Source organism: Malania oleifera, chromosome 6 (assembly GCF_029873635.1).
Source record: "Malania oleifera isolate guangnan ecotype guangnan chromosome 6, ASM2987363v1, whole genome shotgun sequence".
NCBI classification, from domain to species: domain Eukaryota; kingdom Viridiplantae; phylum Streptophyta; class Magnoliopsida; order Santalales; family Ximeniaceae; genus Malania; species Malania oleifera.
The window spans coordinates 9,377,947-9,391,351 of record NC_080422.1 but is presented as its reverse complement, the minus strand read 5'-3'; the positions used below and the strand labels follow the sequence as shown (position 1 = coordinate 9,391,351).

At 35.5% G+C, this 13,405-nt stretch overlaps 1 protein-coding gene across 2 annotated transcripts; it reads right to left on the bottom strand.

Moving 5' to 3' along the window:
* Positions 1-2,357: 2,357 nt before the first annotated feature.
* LOC131157408 (calcium-dependent protein kinase 1-like) lies at positions 2,358-10,502 on the bottom strand. 2 transcript variants are annotated; one of them, XR_009137264.1, is made up of 9 exons: positions 9,696-10,494; positions 8,295-8,438; positions 6,478-6,630; positions 5,953-6,068; positions 5,697-5,864; positions 4,555-4,682; positions 4,222-4,321; positions 2,741-3,029; positions 2,358-2,651 (listed from the first exon to the last, which is right to left on the bottom strand). XR_009137264.1 is itself a non-coding variant. In XM_058111543.1 (8 exons), exons 1-8 carry the CDS (start codon positions 10,420-10,422, stop codon positions 2,946-2,948), a joined length of 1,620 nt encoding a protein of 539 aa, XP_057967526.1. In that variant the 5' UTR covers positions 10,423-10,502; the 3' UTR covers positions 2,358-2,945. The 2 variants fall into 2 exon arrangements, 1 of the variants encoding a protein (XP_057967526.1); XM_058111543.1 differs by having other exon boundaries at positions 2,358-3,029; positions 9,696-10,502.
* Positions 10,503-13,405: the final 2,903 nt, after the last annotated feature.

Here is a 13,405-nt window from a genome sequence, read left to right as displayed (position 1 = left end):
AAATCTTTTTACCTGTGGTTCGACATACTTCCATCAGAGTAGTGTTGGGGTTAGTAGCATATTATGATATGCATTTAAAACAAATGGACATGAAGACGACATTTCTCTATGGTGACTTGGAGGAGCAGATTTATATGATACAACCGGAGGGATTCAGTGAACCAAGGCAAGAACACTTAGTTTGCAAGTTGAAGAAGTCTCTTTACGGGTTGAAACAGTCTCCAAGGCAATAGTACAAAAGATTTGATTCCTATATGATCAGGATAGGCTACAAAAGATGTGAGTATGACTATTGCGTATACGTGAAGAAGCTTGGTGATGGTTCTCTTATTTTTTTATTATTGTATGTAGATGACATGTTAATAGTTGCAAAAGATTTAACTGAGGTAAATCAGTTAAAGGATTTGTTGCATAAAGAGTTTGACATAAGGATATTGGTCTAACCAAGAAGATAATTGGGATGAAGATTCCCCGGGACAAAACTGTAAGGAGGTTGTGATTATCTCAGGGCGGTTATATGAAGAATGTGTTGGAAAGGTTCAGCATGACTGATGCTAAACCGGTATGTATACATCTAGCGAGTCACCTTAAATTGTCTACTGTTGAATGACCAAGTAAGGATGAGATATCCGAGACATGTCAAAGGTCTCCTATACTAGTGTCGTGGGGAGTTTAATGTATGTCATGGTGTGTACAAGACCAAACTTGACTCATGTAGTGAGTGTGGTGAGTAAGTTTCTCTTGAATCCAAGTAAATAGCACTAGGAAGTCATCAAATGGATTTTCAGATACTTACGGGGTAGTTCTAGTTATGACATCATGTTCGACAAGCAAAGAGATAGTCCATCAGTTGTGGGGTTTGTTGATGCTATTTATGTAGTGGATATGGATGACAAAAGGTCTATAACGAGTTATGTCTTTACCATTGTGGGAGGACTTATATGTTGGAGGTCTATGGTACAATCTTTGGTGACATTATCTACAACTAAATCTAAATATATTACAGTTGATGAAGTTGCAAAGAAAGCCTTATGACTTACTAGTTTGGTCAAAGAGCTAGGTATACAAAAAAAGTGGGGTTGTGCTACGTTGTGACACTTAGAGCGCTATCTACTTAACAAAGAATCAAGTGTACCATCCTAAAACCAAGCATAATGATATAAGGTTACACAGAGCTCAGGAATTAATTACTTCAGGTGAACTTGTATTAGAGAAGGTTCACACATCTGAAAACGCAGCGGACATTTTGACAAAACCGATTACTACTGAAAAGTTCAAGCATTGCTTGGATTTACTTCATGTCTCCAAGTGCTGAAAGGGAGACGAACCCAACCTAACGTTCCAAGGTCAAGGTCAAGCAACAAGCTATGTCTTTCAGGTTCTCCTAAGGGGCGTGTATTCGCCAAGGTGGAGATTGTTGTGTTTTTATGGCTCATATACTTAATGGATTGTATAAACAAGGAAGAAGATATAGTTGAAAGTCACATATGCTGAGGAGCAGCAACAAAACGAATCAGTCGACAGTTTACTCCAGAATTCAGCCAATTAACATTCTGTCTGAATCAATCGACTGATTGGTTCAGGGGTGGCGAGGCTGATTTCAAATTTTGAATATGAACATTAATATGATTGGGTGTTTGGAGAGAAACCTCTGAAGAGTTTATAAATATATCATTCTGAGTATATTCTGAGTGAGGAAGGTCATTATATTGTATTGTATTGTATTGTATTTTTTAACATTCTCATAATAAAAACCTTTACCGATTGCTCCCATAAATGTAGGCATCACTGAACCACCTAAATCTTCATATTGTTATTCTTACTTTTCAAATATACTGCGATGTGTTTGTTCTTCACCTATTCTTCATTATTGCCTTCAAATTTTGTTGTGCAATTCCAAGTTCATTCACAACAAAATTTCTATTTGTTTTGTGAGGTTTGAAAGTAATTAGCATATTGCTTTAGAGCCACATAATTTTTAAAAATTTGTTACTCTACAGTAACAAAAATAGTCTATTCCTCATGACAAAATTAAAAAAAAACAAAAAAAAAACAAAAAGCCCTACCACAACAGCCCGTTGAAATTAAAAAGGGTGAAAAGAGTCGCCCTTTCTCAACCTAGCTGTACTCTAGAACCTGTGCAGCTAGAAGTTACCTTTACACAAAACCATTAGCTTCCCCCACCCCCAAAAGAGTAAAATTATGCATGCAAGCATCAGTTCCCTGTGAAGAAGGCAAAGGCATTTCAATTTGAAAAACTTGAGATGATCACATGAGCCACAACCTATTCATCAAAAGAAAAAACAAATATCTTGTGCTTGGAGATATGAATTTCGAACCTTAAATTTACATTTGTGTGAATCTAAATAATATAAAATTATATTAAATTTCTTCCAGATCTACACAATTATGCTCCCAAACAGTACCTTAAAAAGGGCTTAATCATTACAATAAAATGCATCCACATTGCATAGAGTTGGGGGATATAGCACACAAAATTGCAAGTAAAATGAATGAGAAAGCTCCAAATCACAAGCTCTTGGTTTTTTCCTCTGCAACTTTTTTATTTGTCCTTTGGTTTCTTGACACTGCTTATCAGGGGGACACTTCATATATATACTAAGTGGCTTAATATAGGAACAGGTGCGGCCCTGGAATTTGCACACATTGATACGTTACAGCATCTAACAAATAAAAAGAATCTTCTCAAGCAAAACCCAAACTAAATTTATCTGGGAACCTGATGGCAAACTTGGTCATTCCTTGTCACGAACTGCAGGTATACGCAGACCACAATAAATTCCACCGAGCAAGAGTTGTCCCGCTGTACTAGCTAGCTCAATGGAGATTATACACTATAGATTATACACATGATCTCAGTTGCAACAGAAGCTTGAATCCCACAACCCATTTGAGCCTTAAGCTTGTCCAGGAGTGCTAGAAGCTTATTTGAGGCGTCTTTTCGTAACCAAGTCAGGATTGCCTTTCCTCATCATAGTTGCAAACTCATCGTAGTTTATTCTCCCATCCTGCAAAAAGAGTTGGGAATACATTATATCAGAATAGCTAATCATCATTAAGTAGGACCTTTAGGCTTTGTATGTACAGAACTTGGTCATGGAAGGAGCATTTTAGTGCAACGACGAACAATCGCACAAGTAAAATGGAAACAATGGTGAACTATTGTTGTGGAGTCGAACCCATGCAAAATATGAGATGAATGGAACCATTGGAATGGCATTTGTCATTTTACAGTAAACTTCCAACCAACAATCCTTGTGCTCTAAAGTTTAAATAAGGGCTTTGGACTATTTCATGAATTACTCTCCACAATTCAAAACGTACTCTCATGATAAAAGGCCCAATTGTCCAATCAAGAAATGTGATTTTGGTATTCCTACACACCTTTCATACCGAAGGGGTCAAAACCACAAGTGTGTAGTTAAAACAGTTCTAGTGAAATAAATCCTCACCCCTCCCATATCAAACTTGACTACTGGTCCATGAAGAACTTCCACACATGATAGAAGCTTGTTTGGAAAAATCTGGAGTATGAAGCAAAAGTGAATTTACAATATAAATGCTAACATGGGACAATTTGGTCAAAAAAGTCATAATATTATTAGCTTTGGAGGAAGCATCAACAATCAACTTCCTTCAATACAGAGTTTAGGTTCAAAATTAATTTTCAACTAGAAGAATGTGACACTTACAAAGTAAGTTGTTAGAGATTAGCCTAAAATTAATTTTTTTCCCTACAAAAACACTTCCAAATGAAATTTGTCCCAAATGGGCGCTAAATTTGAACAACAGCATCTTGTCTTAATATTTTTCTCCATCTATTAATTATGATCACTGTGGGGTGTCTTTTGTGTCTTACATCTTCCCAGTAATTTGGTGCATATCATGTTTTCATTATGTTTATGGGTTTTATAAATTATAAATTTCAGAAATTATGCCTGTGTAATGGCATAAAAACAACAATCACTGTTATGTATGAGTGGAAATACATTCCCATCCAAGACAGTGGCAAGTTGGTTTAAATTCTCAGTATCCTTGGAGAATGAAATATTCTCGAACATAGAGGGAAACAACATACTCAAGCATGAGCCATTCCCCAACCCTTTCACAGATACAATTTCATTCAGGCATATGATTATCTAATGATGCTAAGAGATGAGAAGAAACAAACAAGGACATAAAAGATTTTTAAAAAATTACATTGTCTATGTCAACTTCTGCAATGATCTCCTTTATTGTTTTCTCATCGGCCATATTATACTTCTTCAAGGCATGCTCCAATTCTTCCTTTGTTATATACCTAAAGAAGAAGGATGAAGTAGAAGAGCAGCACAAAATAGAAAAATCAGTTTGATCATGTTTACAGGGACATAGGAACTACTAATTATTATGATGTAATCATTATGAGATAGGCAAAGGCATATCTCCCCCCCCACCCTGCCCCCCAAAAAAAACATACACATGCATGCACACACAAATTGACTTTAGGAGATGGCAACAAATAAGTGTCATGGAAAGATCACTGAAGTTTACCCGCTTTTATCCTTGTCAAAATATCTGAAGGCAGTGTATAAGTGGTCCTCTCTTTCCACCCTATTCATGTGCATTGTAGCTGTTATAAACTCAATGTAGTCAATTGTTCCATTTCCATCCACATCAGCCTGAACGGGCAAAATCATGTTAATTTGGTTGGTGCATGGCATGAATACTAAAAAGAGAAAAACATGCATATAAGAAAAGGCAATGATATAGTTCCAGAGAAGCTATTAGGTATTGTTAACATGTCATGACATAAATATAATTCACTTGTTGGTGGCATATAATGTAGATAAATGCTTCTTGGAGTATTTTGGAATCAACTAATACAACTCAAATTACGGGGAAAATTCCAGCTAAAAGGCTATCAATGTTTTTTTCCTACAAAATAGAAAGCTCAAAGGTTAGGAACGAAATGTGGAAACATTAATAAAGCACAGACAAAGTGAAAATGTTGATGTGGATAAGTCGCAAGGCAAGACATAAAAAATGAATGCACCCCAGGAAAACAAAACATAGAATCAATTAACATGAAGATTGAGAGAGTCAACTAATATAGGGTTAAGTCATATCCAATGTATAACAATGCATGTAGCATTAAGGAATTCAAAATGAATGCACCAGAAGGACATGACGAAGGTCAAATAAAATGTGGCTAAGGTTATGAAAATATGATGGCCTATGGTGGGAGATATCAACCTACAAAAGCGAAATGGACGAAAAGAATTTCATAGAAAATCCCAATTAATTGGTAACAGTTTTCTTTAGTTCGGCATTCTTCGGGTTCAAATAAGATTGTGCAAGTCTCATCAAACAAAATAGCTGCTTAATTGCAAGTCAAAATTGTACCTTCATTCAACATTAGAATCTCCTTATATATGTAATCAAACACTTGATCCACGGGAGCAGTCACATTCAAATAAGGAGGTTATGATCCTAGAGTGCCTTTAGCTACATTCCTTCCACAATAATTACCCAAATGTTGAATTTTTTTTTTTTTTTTAAAACCTGAACATGACAAAAGCTTTTAAAAGGATAATAAGGTGGTCTGTTATCATATTCACAGTAGGCTAAAAATAAAGCATTAAAAAGCAGCAAAAATCTGGGGAATCATGAGAAAATAAAACTGGAGACAGTACCGCTTCCATTAGCTGCTTCACCTCTGATTCGGAAAGCTTGGTACCCAGTTTTGGGAGACCAGCTTTCAACTCTTCATAAGTGATTGTTCCACTATTATCTGTGTCCATGGATTTGAACATCTCCTTCAAGCCTATGATTTCTTCTTCGGATAGATTTTCTGCAATTACCTGAAAAAGGAAGTACGAAATCCAGTTATAATGCCAAGATTATAAATGGCAACCATACAGTAGATGTAACAATAGACTATGCTCTAACCTTTAGAGCTACTTTTTTGAGTTTGTTCATTGCCCTGAATTGCTTCATTCTTGTTAAGACAGCAATGTCAAGGGGCTTATCAGAAGCATCTCCATCTTCTCTCACCCATGGATGATCTGCATTGCATATTCAACTGTTGAGAATTGTAGTTTTCAGCTCTTTTCCCATAGTGTTCTTTTTATACCCCAAAAATTAGGACAGTCTACCAACAAATCAACTTAATTAACAGTTAACTACATTCAAGCAATAGCTCATTTCATATTAAAAAAAAAAAAAGGGAGCCAATATCAACTTTGATAGTTAGGCTCACTAACGGAAAATTCCAATATCATTTGCAATAGAATCCAGATTAATAATTTCTCTCATCAGCTTTTTAATTAAATATTCATGTGCATGGACATACACATGCATGTGTGAGAAGTAGTCAGGCTCTTCAGTAACATTACATGAGAAACATCAGATCTATTTTTTTCAGTCAACCAAACTAACTCATGTCTCTGCAATTTTTAAAGGGGTGAAGCTTACTTAGGACTTCAAGTGCAGAGAGTCGTTCTTTAGGATCAGAACAAAGCATCTTCTTTACAATTTCTTTGGCACTACTGGATATGGAAGGCCAAGGATCGGAAGAGAAATCAAGGTGTCCACGTAGAATAGCATCAAAGATACCCTGTTCATTCTCTGCACATAAAAATAAGTAAATAAATGAATGTAAATGAGAGGACAAACCAATAGTCAGCTGACCATTGAACAATGGGAGTAAACTAAATGACAGAATCACAAACAGTCGGAAAGGTACTTACAATAATGCATTTGATGCAGTTTATTTCACAAATCAAAGTTCAGGCTTCTGCAAATAACTCTCCCCAACCCCCAAAATAAATAAATAAATAATAGTCATTCTGTTTATGGTTTACCAACAAGTTGCAACATTAACAGAAACCTGTTCCTTAGTTGAGGGAGACCCAAACATAACCAGTGGGGACACATATTACACAGGAAATATTCTTGCACCTCCAAGAATAATGTTCTAGGAACTCCTACAGTTTTTCTTAGGAATAAATCAATTAAAAAAAAAAAAAGACATGAGAAAGGGAGAAACTCTAGGTTTTCTAATAAAATCAAACAGTACTTTGAAAGGCAAAGGCATAAGGCGAGGATTTTTAATCCTCAAGAGGCGAGGTGTAAGCCTTAAGGCATTGAGGTATAAGCCTTTTGAAAATTTTATTTTTAGATAAAAATATGTGTATAAATTTCATTTGTTTTAAAAATAAAGAAAAAAATTAAGAAATCAAAAAAAAAAAAAAAAAAAAAAAAAAACTTTAAAAAAATTCAAATGAAATTTGTAAAATACTTGTTGGCCATTCAAAAATTGCTAAATTGAATACATTACGCATATCATGGCAACAAATTGCTATAACATTACAAAGTTCAACTTTTTTCAAGATATAAGATGCAACTCTCAATTATTTTGGAAAGATTTGAGGTTCAAGAATTTTAGAAATCAACTCATATTATAACATTCCTATTATATAAGTATGTAGTTAAAATTTTCTACCCAAATCTAACTTGAGAATTACACACTCAAAATGCGCAAGCCTTAACTAAAAAAGTGCAAAAGGCGTGCCTGTGGTACAATTGTATAAGCATCAGCGTGTAATGCAGGCATGCAGCCTTTTTGAGATTTGATATTTTAGATCGAGCCTCACGGCGAGCCTTGATTAAGCATTTCAAAATATTGAAATAAAATAATACCAATAATCAAGTTCCTATAAAAAATCAATTGTATTATTGAAAAATAATGAATTGATTAAAAGTTGTGCATGCATATACCAGATGGCAGAATGATTGTGTAGATTCTAAAACTGCAACATACAAATTTTCTCATAAAACTCTCTCTCTCTCTCTCTCTCTCTCACACACACACACACACACTTAGACATTTACTCAATCCTTCAAACATGGTGCATGACAACATTTATTAAATTATTAGCAGTTTTTTCACTGATTTTTAGTTCCAAAAGTTTGCATTTTACTTACATTTATAACTCCTATAATTACTTTTGCTCAAAGTTTATCCACACATTGCTCAGAAGATTGTCAACTATATGCCCACTTCTTGCATCCCAAATAATTTTGAAAACTGAATTCCTATTCTAGAATCTATGGATTAAAACCAAATGGAAAAGTTCATCAGATGTGATGAAGTATAAGTTTCTTTTCAACATAGAAGTAAAAAAAAAAAAAAAGAGAAAGGCAGGAGAAGAAAAATTAATAGGAAAAAAATAAATAAAAAAGGTTTATCTATATGTTCTCCACTCCAAATAAACAGAGGAAATGCATACCTCCCCAGAATGGTGGGACCCCACTAAGTAGAATGTACAGTATCACCCCAGCACTCCAAATATCAGCCTCAGCCCCATAGTTTCGACGCAACACTTCAGGAGCAACATAATAAGCACTTCCAACAAGGTCTTTAAATACATCTCCTGCACACGCACATAGGCTATAAAGTTACAAACCCATGAGCACTAAAAAACAAGGTAAGCATAATGCCACAATAAAATAGCTGGAAGCAAAAGTATTAAGACATTATTTTGTGACATTAATTTAAAACATATCACCACCTTGCTCACATTGTCATCAATGACTCGTCATCTTCACAGGCAAGCAGGCAACAGAACTGGGGGCCTCAATTAAATATGGGAGGTGATGAGTCGCGAGGTTGTGCATAGGATGCAAGGCTGTTAATGGTGATTAGGTGTGCAGTTTGGCTGGTAGGTTTGAGGGTCTCAGTGTGTGGTGATTTCAAAGGAAGATGGGGTATTGAGGAAGGATGAATGGGTGACAAAAGGAAAACAATGAGTATACTTAAAAAATATTTCTATGACAATATGGTTTCAAAAAACAAAATTAGGAGAAGGTTTGATAAAGACTAACTAACATATGGGTATTAAGCAGCACTAGAAGTAAAAACGAAGGAAGGTTTGAGTAATTTTTGAAATGTTAGGACTTAGAGAGATTTGTGTCTTTGTGACGAAACCCAAGAGTGATCAATCTATTTCATCCTTCAGAGCATTTCCAATTGTTCCCTAAGTTCCAAACTGTCCTTTTTTTCACACTTTAGATGACCAATATAAAACTTTGAAAAGCAATGCTTCATCAAAGTTATATTGGAAGTTGTATCTCTGTACTCCATTGTTCCCAATTGAATTTTCTAACCCCTATATATTATTCTATTGCAAGGCACATAAAAATCTCACCGTACCTTAACATTCTCTCAACTGCAAACTCACCCCCCCCCCCCCTCTCCCTTCCACCAAAACAAGCAGGAAATAAAAAACAAAAAACCAAAAACCAAAAAACAAAAAAAACAAAAAAAAAAAAAGAAAAAAAAGAAATGAGACAGCAATATTAATAAGTTGCATAAGTACCCAATCACACGGATTCATTTTTCCAGTCCTGATTTACGGGAGAGGTATAACGAACACAATTCATATATAAGCACTGCATCCCCGTGTAAAGAGATAAACTAAGTGCAAAGCAATGATCCATAACAACAGCATCACTACAAAACTAATAAAATTGGAGTAACCGGCAAAAAAAAAATTGTCTCCATTCAAAAGATATCCACAGAATTTCATGATTAATTTTTCATAGTTAAATTGCCAAGAAATCTCCAAATCAAAGGCGTCAAGAAATCGTGCGAAATGAGGTCAAGAGAGAATAAATAGAATAACACTCACCTGGCTTGAAGAACACAGAAAGACCAAAATCAGTGGCCTTCAACGGCGAATTCTCATCGGGACTCAAGAGCAAGAAATTCTCAGGTTTCAAATCCCTATGCATCACTCCCATAGAGTGGCAGTTGTGAACAACGGTGACAATTTGACGGCACATCTCTGCCGCCGCTCGCTCGGAGTAGTGTCCTTTGGCAATGATCCGATCGAAGAGCTCGCCGCCAGCGCAGAGCTCCATCACGAGGTTCACCGAGTGGGGATCCTCGAAAGCGCCTTTGAGCTCGACAATGTTGCGGTGGCCGGTGAGGTGGTGCATGATCTGCACCTCGCGCCTGACGTCGTCGATGTCGCCTTTGTTCACAAGCTTGCGAGTGGCGATGGACTTACACGCGAACTGTTCCTTGCTCTCTCTGTGAGTCACCAGATAGGTCACGCCAAACTGGCCACGGCCGAGCTCGCGCCCGAAAATGTAAGTCAACCGCACGTCTTCCATCGGCCGGCCGAGGACGCGGCCCACGCCCGGGAGAGGCCGGGGCACCGCTGCCGCCGACTGCGGCGGCGGCCGCGACGGTGACGGCGGCCGCGACGGTGACGGCGACGGCGAGGGTTCGCTAGGCCTCACCTTGAGGCTGCTGTTGGAGGAGGGTTCCGCGCCTGCGGCGGCGGCGTTGGCAGTGGAGGAGTCCGGCCGGAGGCGGCTGTGAGCGGTGGGCGCACCGTTGCAGTTACCCATAGGCAGCGACGGTGACGAGACCGAGAGTTCTAGTCGATGGGTCAAGTCAGCGATTGGGGTGTTAAATACGGGTTCGAGATTTACCCGGGTCTTGTCTGAAAATGTGAAGCCTTAAAGAGGATGTGAATGCGTGAAATGACCAAAACGCCCTTTTTGTTGAGATTTGTTACCGTGCGATGCAGGTGTATTGAGATTCATTGCTCAATCACACTTGGCAAGGCCATGTTTGGATGAAACTAAGTCGAATTGGAAATTGTAGCCTAAGGATTTTATTTCTTTAAATTAATTGTTTTTAGATATATTAAATTTACTCTAACCTGACCTTTTTCAGTTCAATAGTTTAATGTTCAACTTAAAAAAGATGCAAGCCTCATCTAAAATAACCCACCAAAAATTAGGTAGAGAAATTAGTTCAAAATATTTTTTTAATGCTCTTAAAGTTATCATTCTTATTTAATTAATTTACTTATTGATTAATAGTAAGAATTGTAATTTATTTAGAAGGTTTAAACTTTTAACAATGCACAAAAACAATAAAAATTTTAATCACTATATCGTACCTTGAAAGAAAAAATTTAAATATTACTTAAATATTCATCAAAATTTGGAAAATGCAATAAATTAAATCATATAATATTTGAGATTTATTTGTGACGCAAAGCGTTTCTATTTCAATGTTAACATACTTAGGTTTAATCTCATTGATTATTATCATTTAACTCTTTGTTTTCATTAATTATTAGTGAACGTTGTTATTAGTAAGAGTGCACGCTCTTTCTTATTTTATCTTACGATAATAAGTTTTGTTCCCTTGTTTGCATGCACAAACTTTTCGTTCCAAAAAATTAAAAATGAGAAACACACACACACACATATATATTTGCCCAGTAAATATTTAATTTTAAAAGTTAGAAGTTTGCTACTTTTAAAAGTCAATAATAACTTTTACTTTTTTTAAATATTATTTTATTTCATTGGTGCCCTTAATTTTTGTCAAATATTACAAAATGATCTACACACTATATATATATATATATATATATATATATATATATATATATTATATCAAATAATTTTTAAAAATTTTTTTTAAAAAAAATAATAGGTCATAGAAAGGGTCCATGAGTTTTTTACAAAAATATTTAAATTAAAACAAATTAAACACAATTATAGGATAGTTGGGTTAAAAATTACTGAAATAAACTCAATCGACTTTTTAATAGTTAGTTTCAGCTAAAATTGACTTTTGAAGGTCAGTTTTAATATACATAAAAAATTAATTAAAAGTCATAACTAATTTTTCAAAAGTCAATTTCATATGCAAAACCATAAAAATTAAGTCAATAAGTCAATATCGACTTTTCAAAAATTGACTCTCAGGCATTTCCCTTCCATCCATCGGGCCTCCCTCCCCCTACCCATGCCACCCATTAGCCTCCCTGCCCCATACCCTTCCTCTCTTTTTCAACTTTCATTTAAGGTGTCATTTTTATAATTATTTAAAAATTAAAAATTATTTGTATAAATAAATAGTATAAAACTATTTAATATTATTTTATAATGCCTATAAATATTGTAAAAAAAAAAAATTTAACTCATCTTTTGTAATTTCCCTTTTTATAATATTTTCAAACTTTTTTATTTTTTAATAAATCCAAAACAGATAAAGATGTAGAAATAAAATTAAAGCAAAACATAAATTGTAAGGTGCTTGTGGATTCAGGACATGATACTTTTGTTCTATTATTATTTTATTTTTGCACGACATAGTGTATTCACCTTGTCTTTGTGAGTTTAAGCTAGCGTGTATATACTTCTTTCTCTCTTTCCCTTTTTCAACTTTTATATATATATATATATATATATATATATATATATATATATATATATTTAAAAATAGTAATGTACCATTTTTTGTAACTATTTAAAAAATTAAAGATTATTTATATAGACAAATAGTATCAAAATTGTTTATTATCAAAATTGTTTATTAATTATTTTTTTATTTTTTATAAATATTATAAAAATAAAAAATTAACTCATTTTTTGATTTCCCTTTTACAATGTTGTTTTTAATTTTTTTATATCTTAATAAATCCAAAACAAATAAAGATATAGAAACAAAATTAAAATAAAGCATAAATTAGAAGATGCTTGTGAGTTTTGGATATGGAGCTTTAGTTCTATTTGTTACAGGATAAAAATGGCAATGACCTACGAGGCTACTCTCTAACTTCCGAAGATCTGAAAAGGCTGAAAACGAAACAAGCTTTGAGGACCTGGGGTGTACTCCGGGGGATCACTCTGATGCCTAAGTAAGGAGAATATTTCAAAGAGGTTGAATGCAACAGTAAGAGTGAGTTAAGAATGATTTGCCTTAACCTCTTACCCAAGTCCCCACTTATAGTGGCTGAAGTTGACCCGAGGGTGTATGGCCATTTATTGGTCAGTTATGGCACAAGCGTGAATCGCTCTAGCCTTTAAGGAGCCGATGTCGAGCCGAGCTGAGTTTGGTTGATCCGAGCAGATAATAAGAGGCACCCGGCTTTGACGAACCATATTGGAGGAAAATGGCTGAACCGAGCCGATGCTGAGCTATGTTCGGCTTCGAGCCAATGCCGAGCTATGTTTGGTTCCAAGCCAATATTAAGATGCACCCAGCTTTGACGAGCTAGAAGGGAGGAAAATGGCTGACCCGAGCCGATGTTGGGACGCGTTCATCTTCGCTGAATCGGTCAAGTGAGAATTTACCCTGAGCAGCTCTTCTCGAAAGTTTTGCCGAGTAGCTTCCTGGGGGAACTTTGTTCTGACTAGCTTTTGCTGAGCAGCTTCCTAGGGAAACTTTGATCTGACTAGCTTTTGCCGAACAACTTCTTGGGCAACTTTGTTCCGACCAACTTTTGCCGAGCAACTTATTGGGGGAACTTTGTTCCGACTAGCTTTTGCCGAGCAGCTTCTTACTAAACTTTGTTCCAACCAACTT

Excerpts from the sequence above, each read along its gene's own strand:
- LOC131157408 (XM_058111543.1), bottom strand. The coding sequence starts at position 10,422 with ATGGGTAACTGCAACGGTGCGCCCACCGCTCACAGCCGCCTCCGGCCG. Across the intron at positions 6,069-6,477 it reads CTCTGCACTTGAAGTCCTAA|ATCATCCATGGGTGAGAGAA; the intron begins GTAAGCTTCACC and ends TATGCAATGCAG. Across the intron at positions 4,683-5,696 it reads TGAAGCAGCTAATGGAAGCG|GCTGATGTGGATGGAAATGG; the intron begins GTACTGTCTCCA and ends TTGCCCGTTCAG.